This window comes from Psammomys obesus, unplaced genomic scaffold (assembly GCF_907164565.1).
Source record: "Psammomys obesus unplaced genomic scaffold, mPsaObe1.curated_primary_1811, whole genome shotgun sequence".
Lineage (NCBI taxonomy): Eukaryota > Metazoa > Chordata > Mammalia > Rodentia > Muridae > Psammomys > Psammomys obesus.
Window position 1 is genome coordinate 9,787,652 of NW_026596073.1, and position 21,083 is coordinate 9,808,734.

The 21,083-nt window shown below is 36.7% G+C and overlaps 1 protein-coding gene across 3 annotated transcripts in view; it reads left to right on the plus strand.

The window, feature by feature from the left end:
* Positions 1–21,083, plus strand: part of Zfc3h1 (zinc finger C3H1-type containing) — a 62,018-nt gene that overhangs the window by 39,772 nt on the left and 1,163 nt on the right. For 2 of the 3 annotated variants that reach the window (XR_008722285.1, XR_008722286.1), the window contains exons 23-35: positions 61–249; positions 984–1,221; positions 3,175–3,280; positions 3,357–3,555; positions 4,407–4,501; positions 7,419–7,529; positions 7,787–7,891; positions 8,145–8,310; positions 9,149–9,249; positions 10,713–10,814; positions 11,442–11,481; positions 11,745–11,807; positions 11,939–12,323. Coding sequence is in view for 1 of the 3 variants with exons in the window: in XM_055625923.1 (XP_055481898.1) it covers positions 61–249; positions 984–1,221; positions 3,175–3,280; positions 3,357–3,555; positions 4,407–4,501; positions 7,419–7,529; positions 7,787–7,891; positions 8,145–8,310; positions 9,149–9,249; positions 10,713–10,814; positions 11,442–11,481; positions 11,745–11,807; positions 11,939–12,076 (1,653 nt within the window). In the remaining 2 variants the exon portion in view is untranslated. Of the gene's footprint in view, positions 1–60; positions 250–983; positions 1,222–3,174; positions 3,281–3,356; positions 3,556–4,406; positions 4,502–7,418; positions 7,530–7,786; positions 7,892–8,144; positions 8,311–9,148; positions 9,250–10,712; positions 10,815–11,441; positions 11,482–11,744; positions 11,808–11,938; positions 12,823–21,083 lie in introns of those variants that run through there. The other variant, XM_055625923.1, reaches the window with a different exon arrangement.

Consider the following 21,083-nt stretch of genomic DNA (forward strand, 5'->3'; position numbering starts at 1 on the left):
AGACAATTTGTAGTTTTTTCCTATAAAGCAGGATTAATTATGTGAAAACCTTTCGATCAGTTTCTACACCTAGAAAGCACCTTTGAAGAAAAGGATTACGTATGTGAGAGGATGGTGGAGTTTCTGATGGGAGCAGCCAAGCGGGAACTATCAGATATTCTGTCCTTTCAGCTTTTGGAGGCTCTTTTGTTTAGAGTTCAGCTACATATATTCACTGGGAGATACCAAAGCGCACTTGCAATTTTACAGGTAAACACTTATTATAGTATTTAATCTCATTTTGGAGAGCATGTATCTACATCTAAGACATTAGTAGCACTGTTGAATTGTAAAGGAATGGGCTTTGGATTAGAAATCTTGTCACTTACAAATAAATTGTGATGACATTCTACTTTTTGATTGGCATACTGCCTTTTTAAAAAGTTCTTATGGGGTTTACATGGAAAGATTGTGTTAGGTACTTTCCAGCTAAGCCTTAAAGTATGATCTAAAAGAATCGGTCCATAATGAAAATCATCTGTATTGATGTGGGCTGCTGGGCCGAGGGGGGGGGGTTTACTTTAAGTGTAAGGGAACTTAGTACTTTTCATCTTATTTCATTATTATGTCATTAGCTTTAAGGTGGTGACGTCTGTGCTCATCTCAGGATTTGACATTTAAAAATTTGGTGCCAATAAAAGTTTTCACTTATAAGCTGGGTGGTGGTGGTGGTGGTGGTGGTGGTGGTGGTGGTGATGCCTTTAATCCCAGCAATGGGGAGGCAAAGGCAAGTGGATCTATGTGAGTTCAAGGCCAGCCTGGTCTACAGAGGGAGTTTCAGGAAAGCCAGGGCTACTTAGAGAAACCTTGTCTTGCAAAAGAATATTTTTCTCTTACGTATTTAAAAATAACTTAACATATAACAGTTTCATTTGTTAGATTTGAATCTTATTGTGAATAGGAATGAGTTTTAAAATGCTTTAAAATACTTTTACTTTTCCTAGAATGCATTAAAATTGGCTAATGATGCAATACTAGCTGAGTACCTTAAGACAGATGATCGCTGTCTGGCGTGGCTGGCCTACATACATCTTATTGAATTCAATAGTCTTCCTTCAAAATTTTATGATCCATCTAATGCTAACCCTTCAAGAATTGTTAACACAGAACCATTTGTAATGCCATGGCAAGAGGCTCAAGATGTCAGGACCAATCCCGACTTACTATTAGCAGTGTTTGAAGGTAAGTGGTGTTTATAAATGATAACATCAACTATTACAAATTGCAAAACCAATGTTCAGAACATAAGCTCATTTTTTCATTTTCATTCTTTATAAACTGGGATAAATAAAGTTGTAATTGCAGTTTATTATCTAAATAGTTTTAATATTACTGAATTACTTAAGATGATCATTGCATCTATGAAATTGCTACATTTTGGCTTATTTTTTAATTTTTGACAAAGGATATCAGATAAATGTATTGTTAAATGCATGTGACTCTGCATATACATACTTAATTTACTTATGATAAGGTTTAGGCTAGAGAAGTTGATTGAATTAGAGGACTAGGTTTGCTTATATATTTTGTTTTATTTTTGTTGTTCTGGCAGTCCTTTAAGGTGAAAGCTTAAAGGATGTGTTTTGATTTTTTTTTTTCATCTAGTTAATATTTTCTCCATCAGTGAATTTTATGACTATTATAGTCTAAACATGTATTGGCCATTGAACATATAAGTAAGTTTAAAACCTGTTCCTCCCTAAGTATATAACCCTGTCAGAAGATCGAAGCATTTGACATAATTATTAAATGTATTAGACCATATGTACAATATGTTAGTATGTAATATGCTATGCTACAGAACAAAGAATCTGGTATTTATAGAATTATTTGGTACAAGTCCTGAACTCAAGAGGGAGAGATTATTGTAAGCTTGTGTATTCAAGGAGGGTGACAGAGCTGAGCTCTGAAGCAGGACTGTGAAGGACCAAGGGGACCTTCTCAAAGATGTAGACTTGTGTTTGTTTCTCTGTATTTCCTAAGGGCTTTGGATGAATTCTTATAACTTACTAAGTGCTAGGTAAATCCTTGATGAATAAAATAATGAAGAAAGAGAAGAAAAGGTCATTCCTGTTACAGGAGCTAGGGAAATGAAAACAAGCTCAGGAGAGTTTGTATAGTGAATTCAAAGAAGCATTTGAAGGAAGAGTCTTTATAAAAATCCTGTTAGACAATAGGAAGATTAAACTTGATTAGTGAATGATGGTACATTTTAATGCCCTTTAAAGTATTACAGACTTACTGATAGAAGAGATTCTTTAAGGAGAAAATGGTTGAAATTTTAATATTTATTGGAAAACAAACCAGAATGAGGCTTCTGTGACTGAGTTATAAGAAAAGTAACACATACCAAGTGGTATTAATCCAGCACTCAGGAGGCAGAGGCAGGCAGATCTCTGAGTTTGAGGCCTGCCTGCTCTACAGAGCAAGTTCCAGGACAACCAGGGCTACACAGAGAAACCATAGCTTAAAAAACTTAATTAGAGAGGGAGGGAGGAAGGGAGGGGAGGAGAGAGAGACAGAGAGAGAGACAAGAAGATAACACAGGGCTAGTGAGATGGCTCTGGATAAAAGCACTTGCCAACAAGACTGATGATGTAGTCCATCCCTAGACCCATGTGACAGGAAGAGAGTTTGAATTCCTGCAAGTAGTCAAAGAGTGCTGTAGCATGTGCTTATGTTATGCAAAGTAACAATACCATTCCAAAAGAAGATGTAAGACCAGCTGAAGGACTGCTGTTAAGTTTTCGGGGGGGTGGGGGGGTAATGTTTGTTAAAAAGGGAAAGATCTAGTTTTTGGAAAATGTTGAAGTGGCTGTGAAACATCAGATTCTAAGTGATTACAGAAATATTTAAGGATAACTTTGTGGTTCTATTTTTGGAGTAAGTTTTAAGGACTTAAGGAAATGCAGACACTAAGTGTGCGGGATCTCATATGAGACGATTTTATTTTTAACAAGAAAGTAAGGTGATGTGTAGAAGTTTAGGAATCTGGTAATACCTGAAACACTTCATTTGTGTAAATGCTGGAGTTAGGTGAAGATGAACAGGATGATGGCCTAGAGTTTGTTTTTGTCTTGGTCTCTTAGAGTTGGCATAACATAGTAAAATAATTGATTGTGTATTTTGTGGTAGATGCAGTGAAAGCTTGTACAGATGAGAACCTTACCAGTGGGGAAAGAGTAGAGGTGTGCCTTCCACTTTACACAAACATGATCGCTCTGCACCAGCTCCTAGAGAGGTAACGCTTACTTCACAAATAGTTCTGTTAAAATCCATCTTTGCAGAGTATGCTTAACTGTCTTCTTCTTCTTAAGGTATGAGGCGGCAGTGGAGCTTTGCAAAAGTTTATTAGAGTCATGTCCCACAAATTGCCAGTTACTGGAAACCCTTGCAGCTCTGTATTTGAAAACAGATCAGTATGATAAAGCCCGGTCTGTTTGGCTTACTGCACTTGAAAATAATCCTCAGAATGCGGAAATTTTCTATCATCTGTGCAAATTTTTCATCTTGCAGGTAAAAACAACTCATGTTTCTTAAATGCGATATTTTTGTATTTTATATTTCTTCCCAGTGACTTCTGAAAGTGTAGCCTTCTAGGTTTTTCTGCCTTTTTTAGGTCAAGCTAGATTTTTCTGCTCTTGCTGCAGTTTTACCATTGCATTTGCTACCGGGCTTTGTCTCTAAGAACTCTTCAAGAGCACACACAAACTGTTATTCATGTTTAAACCCAAAGTATCCCAGTCAGTGCCAAGTATGATAACTGCTTAAGATTACTAGGTGAATGTGAGCCTTTGATAATACTAGATATATTCTTTAATGGTTGGTTGAATTTAATTCAGAGGTGTTTTAAATCCATTTCTGTTGCAATAATAATAATAATAATAATAAGAAGAAGAAGAATAAGAATAAGAATAAGAATAATAAAAACCCTGACACAGCAATTTAGGGGAAGAAATAGTTCCAGGTCGCCTCCCGTTAATTCAGCATCAGGAGTATGGAGCAACTAATTATATATTCACACTCAGGAGCAGAGAGGGATGAATTACATGTGTGCTTGTTATAGTTCAGGATCCTCTGCCTTGGGAATGGTGCCACTCACAGTGGACCAGGTCTTCCCATATTAAATAACAATCAAGACAGTCCCCACGGGTCATCTGATGAAGGCAGTCCCTCCTAGACTTTTTTCCCAGGTGATTTTTAGGTTGTGTCAAGTTGACAGTTAGAACCAACGATCACAAGAAGTGAGAATGTGTCCCAGGTTTACTCATTTTGTCCCATCTGCCCAAGAAATGTTTTCTCATTTAAAAAACATTTTTATCAAATATAAGCCTGATATGTGTCACCCCTTTCTTTGTTTTAAATAGAATCAAAGTGATAACCTTCTTCCATTTTTGCGGCAATTTATTTCATCCTTCTTTAAACCTGGCTTTGAGAAGTATAGTAATGTGGATTTATTTCGGTAAGTTGTAGAAATTTTGATTTGTAGAGGAATGAGGGAATATAGGTTAGTGGAAAGATAGTTTTTTGATTATTGGCTGACTACATTTCAGACTGATTACTTAGCACTTGAATACCTGCCTACGGAACTTTTATGAGGGCTGTGCATAGAATAATAAAGAAGGCAAGATATAAAATTGTTGTCATATGGTGTAAAGCTTATTATAGCTTTTCCATTTAGCTTGTTAATTGTTGCTAACTGTGATGCTTAATACAGTAGGAAGCAAGTATTCTGGGACAGTCTCATTGGTACTTGAAGAAAAATGTGTTTTACATGCTGCTTAACAGTAGATTGAAACAAAACAAACAAATAAAAACATTTTCTCTTAATTCTAGTTCCCTACTCTGGCCTCTGAAATGTTTAGAAAACAGCTTTAAAGGATTTTGTTTTCTCAGCCATCAGTTTCTCAGTAGTTCTGTATTTACTATCCTTGCTTTGCTGAGAGCTCTGTTCCAATATTAACAGATGCACCAGATCATAAAAGAATGAGTTCATAGAAGACTTTCAACTTCTCTTTTTTCTTCCTCATTTCTCTGTAGGGGAACAACAATGGTTTTGTTTTGTTTTGTTTTGTTTTCCTTGGACCAGGAAACACTTTAGGTCTTATTCTTTCTATATGGTTGTTATGTTGTAGTGAACAAAAAAGGTGGGTGGGGAGCAGAATCTATAAATGAATGGGTATGGCTGTGTTTTAGTAAACCTTTATTTTTAAAAATAGCTAGTTTGTTGATTGTGAAAAAAACATTATCAAAAACAAAATATTTCTGATTTCTTCTTCATTAAACTGAGAGAAGAAAAGACCTATGCCTAATATAGCTTTAATTTTATTTTTAATTCTCAGATTTTAAAAGTTATAAATTCTCTGTGTGTTTGTGTCTGACTGTGTGTTTATGTTTGTGAATGCAGTGCTCAAGGAGTCCAGAAGCGGGCATTGGATCCTCCTGAGCTGGAGTTATAGGCAATTGTGAGAAGCTTGACATTAGTTCTGAGAACTGAACTCCAGTGTTCTGTGAGAGCAGCCAGCACTCCTAACCACTGAGCATTTCTCCAGCCCCCTAAAAAAAATTCTTATAGAAAATATTGATACGTGAAAATAAAACTTAGTTTCATGTCAATAAGTCAAGTAATATATGTAGACACCTTTACTTAGATGCTACCTTCCCACCCTTCCTTCCCTAGTCTGCCTATACAGTAAAGGCATGGAATATCAAGTCACATTCTTTTTAAATGTATTTTGTGTGTTTTGCCTGCATGTAAGTCTATTTACCATCTATACACATGGTACCTGAGGAGGCCAGAAAGAGTGCTTTGGGTGCTCTGGACCTGGAGCAACAGATGGTTGTGAGCTGCTTGCTACAGGGGCTCACAATCAAGAGGCATGGGGTTGGCAATTGAACCCAGGGCTTTTGGGAGAACAGCCAGGGCTTTTAAAATCCCAGCTGTCTGTCCAGCTATCTCCTAGTAACTCAGATTTTTAAAAGAAAATAGTCTGTTTACTTAACTCAGGTTTTTTTGTTTTGTTTTGTTTTATTTTGTTTTTTGGGTTTTTTATTTTTGTCTTTTAGTGAGTTTGAATCTTTATGTCTTCTTTACATTTTGTCAATTAATTGTCCTAATAATTTTAGTACCTTAAAACATTTTTACTATAGCCACATTAAAATATTTTAAATGTAGTGACAGGCAAAACAGTTGAAAATGTGAATTAAAAGACAAGAAATATAAGGAATTTAGAGTTCCCCTTCTCCACATCCAGTGCTTTTCCTTTAATAAATTAAATTGACTTGTTTTCAAACTTTGGCAAAAGACTAATTCAAGGCAAAACAGAACCCTTTACAGACTTGTGTTTTGGTTTTCCCTTGGGCATGGAAGTAATTGGTTTATCGTAAAAGGGGATGATGCCAGAATTTGCCTTTGTAACTAATCAGAGGTCTTTAGATCTTGATGCTAGCTTAATTAAGCAGAATAAAAACAGTACTAATAGATTGCCTCTAAGTCATCTTATTGTTTTTTACTGAGGCATCTTGCTTCATTAAATTCTTTTGAGAACTAAACATATATCACCAAGAATTATAACTATACTTAATTTAGGTAATACTAAAGTTCTTGTCTGCACAAGGATTAATTTCAGAAGCATTTAGCTAGGCATGGTGACACACACCTGTGATCTAAGGGCTTGAGAGACTGAGATAGAAGGATGTGTATTTAAGATCAGCTTGGGTTACATAGTGAGAAAACAAAAAGTCTTTTCAGTCGAATATTAGGAGAGGGCCAGAAAATGAGCTAATTTTTGGCACATTGTTATATTTATGTATACACACCTATGTTTATATATAATTTTAAGCTTATAATCAGTTTATTAGTAGAAACAAATGCTCGTAATATATTGAAGATACAATTGTATGGGCAGAAATTCTAAAGCAAAATATGTAGCACTGTGATACTTACCTGGAAGTGTGTTTGATCAACTCTTTCATAGTGGCATTTAGTATAAGATGACAAGCAGTAAGAACTATTTTATTTATCTCAGATAAATTTAGAAAGTTAACTTGATGTTTTCATTCACTTTGAGGAAGTTGCCTTAGAGATTATATGTATTTTTATGTATATTAAATTTGAAGTCATTTCTGTTTTTAATGGAGGAGTCTAAAATCCTTTTAATCTGTTTAATTAGGGAAATAGAATTACCCATTTATTTGGGGGGAGGAGTTAATTCATACTGGTTTAAAAGTTAAATTTTGAGTAACTATGATTTTAGAAAAGTTCATACTTCTGTAGAAGTATTTCAATTAAGTTGAAACCCAAGATTATCAGTATTTGTATTTTAATCCATGTGTGCCTGGGCATAATTTCATACAATGTTGGGATTTTCTTCTTTCAGGTATCTCTTAAATATCCCAGGACCACTTGACATTCCAGCCTGTTTATGTAAAGGGAATTTTGATGATGATGTGTTTAACAACCAAGTCCCTTATTTATGGCTGATTTACTGGTGAGACATTATCCACTGTGGAGAGGAAAGTTGCATGTTAGGCCTTTCTTGCATTTGTAGCTGATGTTAACTGAATTATTGTGTATTAAAGAGTCACTGAGGCAGATTAAAAAGGATGGTCAGGGTGGCTATTTCTGGAAGACCAGGCGTTAGTTGACATTTCTGTAATAATGTCTGTATGCTTAAAGTGTATGTTGTCATTCTTTTACCTAACGAAATCAAACTGTAAACATAAATTTTTCTTTATTCTTAAACAGCCTTTGTCATCCTCTTCAATCAAGTATTAAAGAGACAGTAGAAGCATATGAGGCAGCATTAGGGGTGGCCATGAGGTCTGATATAGTGCAGAAGATTTGGATGGAGTAAGTTTTATTCCTTTTAAGGATGGGATTTTTAGCCAAGCACAGTGGCACAATCCCGTAATCCTAGTACTTGGGGAGGCAGAAGCAGGCAGATCTCTATGAGTTTGAGGACAAGGCTACACAGAGAAACCCTGTCTTGGGGGGGGAAAGGATGGATTTTTAGAATAATAGTATGGTGGGGAAAAGGGTAATCAGCTTTTTTGTTGATTTACTGGCGTAGTTATTCTGAAGCACAATGTCTTTCTTTTGGCAGTTATCTTGTCTTTGCCAATAATAGAGCTGCTGGATCCAGAAACAAAGTCCAAGAATTCAAATTTTTTACTGACTTAGTAAATAGATGTTTGGTTACCGTCCCTGCCCGATACCCCATCCCTTTTAGCAGTGCTGATTACTGGTCCAACTATGAATTTCATAATCAGGTAAGAATTTAATGTTTTTTCTTTAAATGTTTCTATATAACAAAGAAAATTTAAGAGTCAGCGAAGTTAATATTTTATATTGAGAGCTTTTTTTGGGACCACTTTACTAACACTCACAAACATTCCTGTGGTCAGTTCCTGACTCTTCAGAGTCAGAATTGACATTTCCATTGTAGCTGCTCTGTCAAGCAAATGCAGCTACAGGGCCTAACAGCTGAAAATAAGGTGCTGTCTACATTCATAATAGTGACATCTGATTAATGATGCACTCACGAAGGCTATATTATAGGTCATGAAGCAGAGTGCTTCATTTTTTTCCAGAGTCCCATTTCAGTCAATATAATGTGAAGTTTCTGCTTACTAGAGTTCAGTGTAGACTTAGCTATGCATCTATGCCCCCACCCCGTCCCTGTAGGATGGTTCTGCTGCTAATCAGGATAACCAAATATTGTGTGATGTGCTTCTGTGCCGTTCTTTATCCCAGGATCTCAAACCACTACATGGACATTAAGTCATTTTCTTATGGGGATTCCGTGAGCAAGATGTGGCAAGTACTGTTAGCCCTTTGACTTGCCCAGCAGTACAGGAAGTAAAGGTAGACTCAGGACTGAAAACTTGGACTCCTGGCTTTGTATCAGTGCTGTTCCATGGCTCCCATCCCTAGACCATAGTCTCTAATTTGTATTTGCAAAATGACTAGTGTAATTAATGTTATTTAGTCACACATTATAATTTGTACATCTGTGTCTTAGAGACTCCTCCTTTTTTCATTAAAATGCATAGATAACTGGATTCTTCTTTTTAATTGCATTCAATTTTATTCCTTCGACCTTTGCAGGTTATTTTCTTTTATTTGAGCTGTGTTCCAAAGACTCAGCATTCCAAAACCTTGGAAAGGTTTTGCTCTGTTATGCCAACTAATTCCCGACTTGCACTGAGGTAAGAAAAACTTTGGTACTCAGCTCAATAGTATAGGCCCTTCATGTGAAATTGTTTTGAAAATGTGATAAAACTGTAGCTCTGCCTTTTTCTCATGGCTATATACCCTCTAATCTCAGAATTGTTAAATGATATTTAGTTATTCATACAAAAGCCAATGTGGAACTCTGGTTATTTCAGGGAACTGTGGATTATAAGCATACCATTATTAGATAGCCATTATCAGCAGTAAGCCTCCTTTATATGCTAGAGGAATGTTAGATTTTCATGTCAATTTTTCAAATATTTAGCATGTAATAGAATCTCTTGGGTTGGTCTTGGGTTGATATAAAATAAATGTATTCTTAAGAATAACAAAAAGCGGTTAACTTTTGTTATTAAAACTGAAGAAACCAAATAGGTCTGAGAATCCCATTTATGCACTGACCTAAGATTTCTTCGGTCAATTAGAGTAAGAGACTTTAGGAACATTTATTTATGGTTTGTCTTTTCTGTCAGGGTGAATGTTTAGTTTACTGAGAAAACAAGCTTGTAATCTTCTATAGAGTACTTTACCCTGTCTGTGCTTACACACCCACTGGTGCAGTCGTTTCCCCTGTCCTGGCGTGTCTTAACATAGAGCTGCCTAAGTGTTACACCCAAACACTTTAGTTATTCTAAAGTGTTTAACAGACAGTCTCTTGTATGCAACTGTAATGACATTGCGCCAACACTTGTATTTTAAAGTGTGTACTCCGTACCATAGTGCATCTGAGATACATAAGTCTGAAAAATAATCCAAAGGCTTAAGTTCATGAAAAAATTAGCTATATTATTCTATAATTAAATTTCATTGACAACCATGTTAATCTTCAGAAGCTAATGGTGGAAACTTGAATAAAGAAAATTATCTTTAGTATGCATGTGAAGTAGGAAATAGAATTGTATTTTATTTCTGTTTGTGTCTAGCGTCTATTCTCATAAGCATTTTAGAACATAGGTAGTTTTAATTGTGGGTAAACCACACTCTTTGTGTTTGTCTTTCTTATAGTTATTCCTCTTAGCTCTCCCCACCAGGAGAATTACGAATTTAACATTTAGCCTTTATGTTTCCATTTAGTCCCAGAAACGTTGAATATTAAATATGCTAGCTCTAGGAAAGAAAAAATTATTTTTAAAGATTGCATTAATGTATTGCATTATTACCATATAACACTTGGGGTAGAGGAATATGTAATGAAATTGCTTTTGTCTTCTGCAGGAATATGTGAGCTTTTTGTTGTTGTTGTTGAAGATAACTGTAGAATAGTAGCTAGCACATTCTGTTCCTGGGACAATTGTCATAAGACATAAGTATTTGCTGACTGTCCTTGACAGGATTTAACTGACCAACCGTTGTACCTTGTCATACAGTCTGTCATATAGTGCATTTGAATGCCCTATACTTCGAATCCTTTGTTCATTTCTCTGAATGTACTTTACAGGTTACTTCAGCATGAATGGGAAGAAAGCAATGTACAGATTCTGAAACTCCAAGCCAAGATGTTTACATATAATGTCCCAACATGCCTGGCCACCTGGAAAATGTAATGCAACAATCATGTACATGTTTTTATAGCTATGCTTTTATTTGTAAGGGTTGCTCCAGACAGGTAAATCTGAAATAGCATCCTTTCCTCCCTCCCATAGACAGAATTGTTTTGGGCACTTGCTGTGGTTTAATAACTAGAGTGAGTAAAATGCTTATGAGTAGCTTCTAATATCTAAAATAATAGTGATGATGATAATAATGATCAGTTTAATGAGGAAGAAAATTTAGATAACGTTGTTATCAAACAAATAAATGTGTATGACACGTTAGGACAATCTTTCAAATGCAGGGTTTTCCTGTTGTAGTCTGGCTCCTTTCTTGTCTTAAAGGTATTAGTGCCAGATCAGTTTTACTAGTTTGGAGTTGTGTTTCCTTCTTTCTTTTTTCCCCCCTTCCATGAGTCTTATTCATGTTCAAACACTGGTCTGCTTTATTTTTGTAAAGTTGATAAAAATTGTTGAATTTTCTTTTCACTATAGGTTACACTCCTTGGAAGTTTAGCCTGTTACTTTCAGGAAGTTTTGTACTCAGATTCCCACAATCAGTATTCTGCCAGTGGTGTCTCATTTTGTTTGAAGATATATAAATTTTCCCCCTTTTCTATATTCCTTTTCTCCCTTAGAGCCATTGCTGCTGAGATTGCTCTAAAGGGACAAAGAGAGGTAAGCCATCCATAATTGAAATATCAGATGGGCCACTTCTTTTCCTTTTAACTACTTCTGCCCCTTTTGTTGGCCTCTCACTTTAAAAGGATTAAAGGTAGAAGTTAACATTCCAAGAACTGTATTTGAAATCTCAAAAGCCCAAAAGAACCAGTTTTGACTTGAATACTAATATATTGTAAAGTTCCGCCTTGAAATAGACAGGCTTGTGACGGTGTTGTCCATTGTGCTTTCTGATGAATATGTGTCTGTCTATCTTATAGGTCCACCGTTTATATCAGAGAGCCTTACAGAAGTTACCTCTTTGTGCATCACTATGGAAAGATGTAATGCTTTTTATTTTTTTATTTTATCTTGATGATTTCCTATAAATTTTCTGCATGTGCCATATCCATTGATGTGGTAAATGCTCAAAACCTAGCTGTCTCTTACTTCTATGCTTCCCTGTCTTTTACAGCAACTCTTGTTTGAAGCATCAGAAGGAGGTAAAACTGATAACCTGAGAAAACTAGTTTCCAAGTGCCAAGAGATTGGAGTCAGCCTAAATGAGCTCTTAAATTTAAACAGTAACAAAACAGAAAGCAAGAATCACTGAACACTGGGTGCAGTCAGTTCTAAGCCCTTATAATAATTGCCAAAATTATTTGAATGATTCTTCAAGATTAGGCTGATCCATGGCTAAGGTCTGTGTAAGGCAGACAAGCATTATTGATCATATCAAGTACCCTACAATATCCTAACCTTAAAACCGGAAGCAATGAACATGAATGACACTCTTGGAATGGATAAATGAACTTCCAGTTTGGCCTGCTTCTGGGCCCTGCCAGATTCTCTAACATCATGTACGTAAGTATAGCTCCTCAAAGCGACTGACGTTTATTTTAATTTTACTTTGTTTTTGGTTTTGTTTTTTACTTTCCCTACCTTTATGTTGTGCTATTCCTGGTCCACTTGACACTCTCTGATGCCTGAGAGATTCTTGTTTGGGATTTAGTTTCCAGGGCCTTGTTTACAGTAAAAAAGCAGGCAGTCCCTTTTAGTTCCTCCTTATCTTTAAGTCTCTGAGATTCTTCATTTCAGGGTTGCAAACGTAAGCAGTCCATCTTAAGGAAAGTGTAACTGCCATGGCCAAAAGTCTGCTAGTTGCACTTGAATGTTCTAGCAGGGTTGTTTATTGCCCTTTCTACGTTCTGGACTCCTTGCTGAGACTGTTTAACTTGAAGATTAAAGAAACTATTGCAAATGCCAGTGCATCAGAACCTAAGAGTGGTCAAATATTATGTGCAATTTTTTTTGTAAAGAAATTTTAATTTATAATAAAGTTTAACAGTTTAAAGAACAGTTACTACTGGAACTGCTTTGTATTCAAGTATTTAAGTATTGTAGTATAAGTGGTTGACATACAAAATACTTTTAATATAAGTTAAGTTTCTAAAAATGGTGCTGTCTTTATTCACTTCTCTTTCTGGTGGGAAAAGAGTGAAGAAATAGTGATGCTTCCCATGATACCATTGCTTTCTTCTTCTGTAACTCTTTTCTTTTCCTATTCAAAACAACAAAAACAATGGCTTTTAATTGGTGAGTATAGGTGTTCTCTTTGAGAACAGTGAGCAGCTAGCTTTACAGTACTATTAAGCACAGTGTTCTCAAAAACATAGTGTTACCCAGTTGTAGTTATCTACCTTGAGACATGCTGGCTGCTGTGAAGTATGCCATCGTAAAGAGAATTAGCTTTTTGCTTAATTTACTGCTGTTGTGCTTTGCTAGTATAGTCATATACTATAAATGTGGCTGCACAGCCAGCTGTGTGCAGCCTAATTGTGAGAAACAGAGCAGCAACTCCCTGACACGACAGGCAAATTAGTACATCCTTAGGTAAAGCTGTAGTTTGAAGAATCACTATGTGCCTACAAGATGGAACGTAATTTGCTACTTAATACTGTTTGGCTAGATCAGGAACGGAACCCATTTGTCTAGTGTCTTTCATTTAACCAAAAGCAAAACAGCTGCTTTTGGATCTTTTCTAAAACCAAAGAAATTTGGTTGGAAGATAAAAGTTCTTAAGGGGTATCCTTACCTTGTATGTATTTAAATATTTATCACTGAAAGTATTTCCTGCTCTGATTATTTGAAAGTTATGATTGGGTGCTTATGCTTAGTAAATTATTTCTGATCACCATGCTCAGCAGGTAAAGTACAGTCTGAGCAAATTTAATAACCTAAGTTTGATCCCCAGAACTGTGTAAAGGTGGAAGGAAAGAACCAAGTACACTTGGTACACCTTCCTCCATCATCATGCACAACAATATTCTCTACAGTTTTGCAGTGCTAATATTAACTGAAATGTCTGTTTATTTAGATGACAGGGCCAAGGGTTAAGCTCTAATTTTTTTCTTAGATTTATTTATTCTATATGTATGGGTGTTTTGCCCACATATATTTCTGTGTACAGTATGCATGCAGTGCCTTTACAGTCTTAGAAGAGGGTGTTGGATATTGAACTAGAGATATGGATGGTTATGAACTGTCAAGTTGGTGCTAGAAATCAAACCCAGGTACCCTGTAAGAGCAGCCAGGACTGTTAACTGCTGATCCATCTCTCCAGCCCCTATATTTTTTATCTAGCTATCTAGCTATATATTTATTTATTTTGTATTAATGGTTCCATCTGCATTAGCTATTTTCACATATGTCTTCCCCCACATCTTTTGAATTGTTTCATACAGAGCTCTGTATATGTTGTGCATGAAATTCTGGATACATCCATGAAGGATATATACATATGTACATTGTAGCAACCTCAGGCTTTACCATTCATGTGCCATCTAGGAATAGCTGATTTCTTTTTTTGATCAGTTGTCAAATTGCTAAAACACAAAGGTATCTTATATTGCCTCTTTTCCTCCCTGGTTTTAAAGACATGGTCTCACTGTGTAGCCCAGGCTGGCCTGGAACTCACTTTATACAACCAGGCCAGCCTCACACTTGTGGCAGTCCTCTCACGTCTTCCTCTCACAGCTCTGCTGTGATTACAAGGGTATGCTCCTGTCTCTACTGATGGTATTCTCTCTTATGTGGGCCTTGTTCCCAACATTCACAAACTCACCTTAGCTTTTACATAAAAATAGCAAACACTTAAGAATAAGGCTCCTGTTCCTTCAATATTCAGTTACCTTTCTTTTATGAAGTGCTTTCAACAACAACTAAATAAAAGTTTTGGTTAAAATTGGAATGATAAACAAGTTCTATGATAAAATATTTAGGCAGACAAATCAAAGAGAGAAACCATATCAGTGAGAACTGCAGCTTCCTGCATTCTCTGTCTTGCCTGGAGAAAGACAGAAGGCACTTTATGAAAAAGAAAATGTAGTAGTAGATTACCTTGAATTTTTATGTGTTTTTCCTCATTTTAGAGAATGGCTTAATATTTTTATTTGTCTTTTAACGGAAAGTGGACCTTGTAACATTTTTCTCACTGGATTATCTAGGGCGGTTTGCTTTCAATGAAAGGGCATATAAATCCACATCATAAAGTAAGCAAGAATCTCCAGGTGCAACATCTAAGAGTTAGAGGCGCTCTGCAGACGAGCAAAAGGTGATTGAGACAACAAACAGAGGGACTTTATTGGAGATTGTAGATCAAATATTTATTTAGGGCTTTGAAAAGTTATGAACATGCATGGGATACAAAGCAGGGCCAATTTTCTTTAAGTCTACTTTCATATTTTTGTGTTAACAGGAGTGGGAAGGAGAAAATGGAAGGAGAAAATGGGAAGATATACTTTCAGCCACCTTTCATATTTGAGAATTTTGTCTTCAAATAACTTCATTCTTTTTCTGCTCTCTCTTGCTCTTTTGCTCCGTCACCCTCCCTCTTTACTTGCTCCCATATGCCACCCAAATGTTCCTTCTGCAAGCATTCTTTAGTTCTGCGCTATGGGAAAAGGAGGCAGGGAATAGTCATTGAGGGCTTGCAGCCTGTCCCTACTCTCCTATCTGTCTTTCACCACCAGACGTGACTCTCCAAAGTAATGGTTAACTTGTGCACTACTCTGTTATGGTGTCTACAGTAAATGTGAGACTTAACTTTTTCTGACACATTTGAGGTAAATGCATTGCTTTATCTGCCTTTCATAGATAGTAAAATCGGTTTGTCTCCACTTTTCATTTAATGACCCTCACAAGAAGGATGCCACAAGACTCTTTCAGAATTCTCTCAGGTCAGAATTGGGCGTATTGTCTTTCCAGAATGTATGTTTATGCTGTGTGCCAGTTTGAGAGATGAATGAAAGTGTTGCCATACACACAGCCTAACAACAGAAAAGAATATGCTAAGGAAACATCTGCAGAGCAGCTCTGAACTTGCTTTGGGTGGAAGTCAGTTATTACATCTCATGAAGGATGAATAGTGAAAGCTGGTATTACTTCAGGATATAATGTGCCATTAAAATCTGAGTTGTAAAAGGGTTTGCATGTATTTAGAAACATATACAAAAAAAAAGAGGAAGCCCATGCAGTGCGGGACCACTCTCAGGAGGCTGAGCCAGTATTGTGAGTTCCAGACCATCTTGAAGTACACACAGTAGGACCTTTCTCAAAAAGAAACAAGATCTTAGAAGAGCTTCCTTGACTTTGTTTAGATTCATCTTCAACTTGTTCCTTGTAACGAGAGTGGGAATGCGACTGTGGACTAAAAAGTACTAGAAAAGTGTCCTCTTAGAGTACCTTGTGCTTAGAAAGTCCACACAAATCTGAGTAGAACTTTGGTAAGGAAAGTATGATCAGAACTAAAACTACTCATTTTACATCTCTCATGCTCCGATTAGTTGCATAATGCATGAATAAAATGCTCCTTTGAGCATTTCTTAACTACATACAATGTGCAAAGCACTATTGAAAGCTACACTTTATTTTTCCATTAAGTCTTAAGAGTCATGATTATCTGTATGGAAGAATTACCCAGAATTGTTTTCATTACTTTTGTGTTTTTCAAATTACATTTTAGCTCAGTATCAGAAATACTTGCAGTCAGTTGGAAGCTAAATAAATCCAGAAATAAGTTGATTCTGTTGAAGAGCAAAATCAGTTGCACAGTCTTAGAATATGTGCCTTTATGGTTTCACCAGTAAAATGGAGGTTCTGGACTACCTGAGGTCAATATGACTGGTCCTCAGTTCTCTGAATGTAATGAGTGCTGCTGGGTCAGATATTTTCCTCCATTTTAAAGACAAAACTTACTAAATAGGACATGTAGAATATTTGAGTCAGTTGTATTTTAAAATGTATTTAAAAACTGAATAGTAAAGGCCATCCAAAAATATATAAAAATACATCTCTTCAAGGGCCATCTTCAGTGAGTTAAGTGAAAAGTCTAAATCCAAATATAAAAAATTTAACAATCATCTTGAAAGGATCTTTACTTCATTATCCCCTTAAGTTGACAGTCTAAAAGCTTTGAGACTGATTATCAAGTCACCTGAACAAAGGTGACTTCCCATTATTGTGTGGTCAATTAAACAAGCTGAGTCATGTACATGTTCTTACCTAGTGAAGTCAGTTTTGTGAAGGTGAGCAATAGACTACAGCTGGAAGCTGCTGAGCGATAGACTACTGTCGATTTAGTGGAGATAATCAGGGCATCTGCTTCTAAGGCCAAACACAATTTGGCAAGTCATACAGTCAACTTTATAAGACTGCCTGGAGGTAGTGTTGGTATTTCATGTTGGCTTAGATGGAGATACAGAGAAAGCTCTGGGAAATAAAAGAGTGTAAAGTAGTGAGATGGGGATGCACCTATAGAGAGGGACCTAGGTATTAAATAGAAATGCCACCAGCCAGCTCAGTAGTGACAGCCGCCTTTCATTGCTTCTTTTTTTCCATATCCATATCTATAGAATACCTACATTAGGGGTGTTAAAAGGTTATATAGTGGAAATTATCTTTTAAAAACCTAAATCTACAAATAGTATTTTGAATGAGCAGGGACACCATAAAGTAACTGTTTGCATAATTTTATTTTTCTCATTCAGTGACAGACATGATCCTGCTAGTGCTCAGGTGTGATTTAGTTTAGCTCCGAGAAATACATCAGAGGCCTTGGGGTGGGGGATTCAACTCAGTATAGAGCACTTGCCCAACTTAGGATAATTCCTGGGGTTTATCGCTAGCATTGCAAAACAGCAATTTGGAACGTGCCTGAGTTCCAGATGCTCTTGGCCTTAATTTTTTATATCAAAGAGGGTTGATTGAAAAATCCATTGTTTTCATTTCAACTACCAGTGTGATGACTACACTCATTTTGGGTGTATAAAGTTTGTATTGAAAGCACATTTAGGAAAAATATCCCCCCCAAAAAACAAACAAACAAACAAACAAAACAAAAAAAAAAACAAAACCCTGTGACTTTTATTATGGCAAACCTGGTTGAAACTCTGTTCCCAAAGAGGTACCAAATATGGTTGGTACAATCTTGCCTATGAGTGCTTGGCAAAAAGGGTTTATAATGACAGAACTAGAAGGTTCTGCTCTTGTTCTGTCTTGTGTGAACTCTATTCCCAGAGAGCTGTCATTTATGGTTGGTATGGTCTTACACATGGGTACATGGCCAAAACGGCTGAAATGGGGAGTGAAATTAAACCTTGTGATCCATTCAAGCATCATGGGGCTCTACAAGTTCAGTCAACATGGAAGCTGGAAACCTACCTTCCAGATCTTGAAGAGAACACTTGACAAAGTTGGGTCTGCTAAACTATACATCACTGTGGTGGTTGGTCCTGATGAATCGAAACTGCCTCCTGAAGCCATCCATTTCTTCACATTTGACTTAGCAGATAGGAAAAACTGGGGAAGTACAATAAACCCTGTCTTAACACTTCCCAGAAGGTCAATACCACTTCTGCTTTTTCCTGTTATTCGTAAGAAACAACTTCTGTGAGGCTGCACATATTTTTTAGGTGCTGTGAAGATAACAGAAACCAAGTATGAAGAGTACATGCTTGGGGTACCTACCTCTACCATATCACTGTTAACCATAGCAAGTAAATATCAAGTACCATCAAGTAAACAAATTGTAGTGAAGTTAGTAGCAGTGGCTCTAAAACTGAACCACTTAGAATCCCTTCCCTTTATGATTTTCTGTAGTTTGGAACAAGAAAGGTTAATAACATTTGTGGGTTTACCCTATTCCATGTGCTAACATTTATAATCTCACAATTCATATAAATACTGTAATCTCCATTTTACAGATGTAGGTTGAGTAGCAAATAAACCAAATCACAAAGGTAGCAAGTGAGGAACCTAAGAAAATGACTTTTGAATGTGTTTTTGCATAAAATCTCTCCAATAAATTTGGTCCTCTGAGAAGTGGCCCTGAGACCCTGGAAGGAGTTGAGACTTGTTCTTACCAAGCTTTTAGAACTTAGCTCTAGAACTCTAGTAGCTGCCTCAACACAACACTTTAGAAGTGTTGGAAGAAGAAATGAGAGACAATGTTATTTTTGGTGATGTTTAAATTCTCAACCTAAAATCCCTACATTTTAGTATTTTCATATGGGTACCTTTTACTAATTGGAGTTCTGAGATTTGTTATGTTTTCTTGTCCACCAAAAACAATGGGTTAGTTCTATTTAGCTAAACAATTGTGGGATGGTCTGAAGATTGTAACAGATTGACCAAGGACAACAGGTATGTGAAATGTTTGAAGTAAATACTACATTGAACTTCAGAAGTATGTAAGGATGGGAAACAGCAATACATATTTAAGTATGTGAGAAACCAGGGCTGGAAAGGCACAAAGCTTTTCATACTGCTTGAGGTTTTTTTTTATTATTTCTTTATTGTATTTTATTTTTTTAGCTGTCCTTGGATGCCAAGCCTGACCATGACCTTAAGAGATGGGATGGGGTTAAATTGTTCAAACTTCTATTAGAGGAAAGAAGACCTAAAGACCAAGAAGAGATTTCATTTGCTTGGCTGGGTATTGTGGTACACAGCCTTAATCCCAGCTCAGAGGCAGACAGATTGCTTGAGTTTGAGGCCAGCTAATCTACATGGAGAGTTCCTGGCTAGGCAGGGCTATATAGTGAGAACCTATCTCTAAAATTTATATATATATATATATATATATATATATATATATATATATATATATTTAGTTTTTCAAAAGGATGTACTAATATAGGCTTGAAAACAAAATAGTGGTAATGAATGAGGCAACCCACAAAGACATGAAAACAGGACCTTAGTCCTGTTTGCAGGTTAGGGAATAGAATGTGCTAACAAGTGTTCATTAGTGTGGTTTCAACCTACAGCATCAGGATGATAGAAATACAACTCTTGAGGATGGTTCAGCAGGTAAAAAGACTTGTCACCAATCCTGGAGACCTACGCACACACAACCAACCGTGGCATCCTCATGCCTGTTTTAACAATAACAATGCTACCTCAACTACAGCACTCACAGTTATTTAGGCTAAATCTTTTATTAGCTGCTGCTGTCTATTCTCAGCTTCTATGGGTTCAAGTGACAGATTATTTTCAGAAAATGCATTGAATTGGGCACTGACTGTAGTCCTAGCACTCAGGAGGTGGAGGCAGGAAGAGTGCTATGAGTTAAAGGCACAACTGAGCTATGTAGTGAATTCCCCTAATTCAGAAATCCAAAATCAGTGCTGGGTGTAGTGCTGCATGCCTTTAATCCCAGCACTTGGTAGGCAGAGGCAGGCAGATGTGAGTTTGAGGTCAGGTTTTCAAGTCCAGGACAGCCAGGGTCTGTTACACAGAGAAACCCTGTATTGAAAAAAAAAATTGCAAAGAACAGACCTCATTTCTTGTCATATTTTTTTTTTTAATATAGAAACAACTAATGGCCTATGTATACTGAGGGACTATTACATGAGGTGTGTCCATGCCAGTTTTCAGGAACACAAACTTGTAATATTTATATCACCAGTGTTTTTTAGTCTAAAACTGTTCCTAAGGAAAAACTCTGACTTCCCAAGTTTTAAACAATTATCTTGAAACCACTATGTGCTCATTAGGAGAGTTTAATTACCTACTGCACTGTAACCAATTAGCGTCTAAATTAGAAGTGTAAAGCAAGAAACATCATAGGGACTGTGGGTCAGGAATCCTGGAGTGTCTTACTTAGGTGGCAAGGCTGAAGTTCTCATGAAGTTGGCCAGGCTTGTAGTCTGTTTCCCAACTTGCTTGTGCGGATATTCTCAGGCTCCAGTTTCTCCTTCTGTGGGCTAAATGGCTTAATGACAGGATAACTGATTCTGCGGAGGGAGTGGGCTGCAAGAAGCTAACAGAAGCCTCATCTTTTAAACCCTAAAGTGAAGAATGTCTTGCCAACTAACCCTAGGAAAGACATTCGATCCATCATTGGCTGTTGGGCCTCATACAGTATGAAAGATCACACAGATGTGAGAAAACAATAAGTAGATAAGTGAGTCGTCTTGGGTCCTGGCTACCAGTGAAAGGGGAGCCTCTTGCCTGTGGAGAGGTGGGAACTGAAATAAAGGTGTGTAGATCACATAGTCCTCTTCAGATTGCCAGTCGAGCTGTTGATGGAAGTAGGATTGGATGAAGACCTGTGGAAA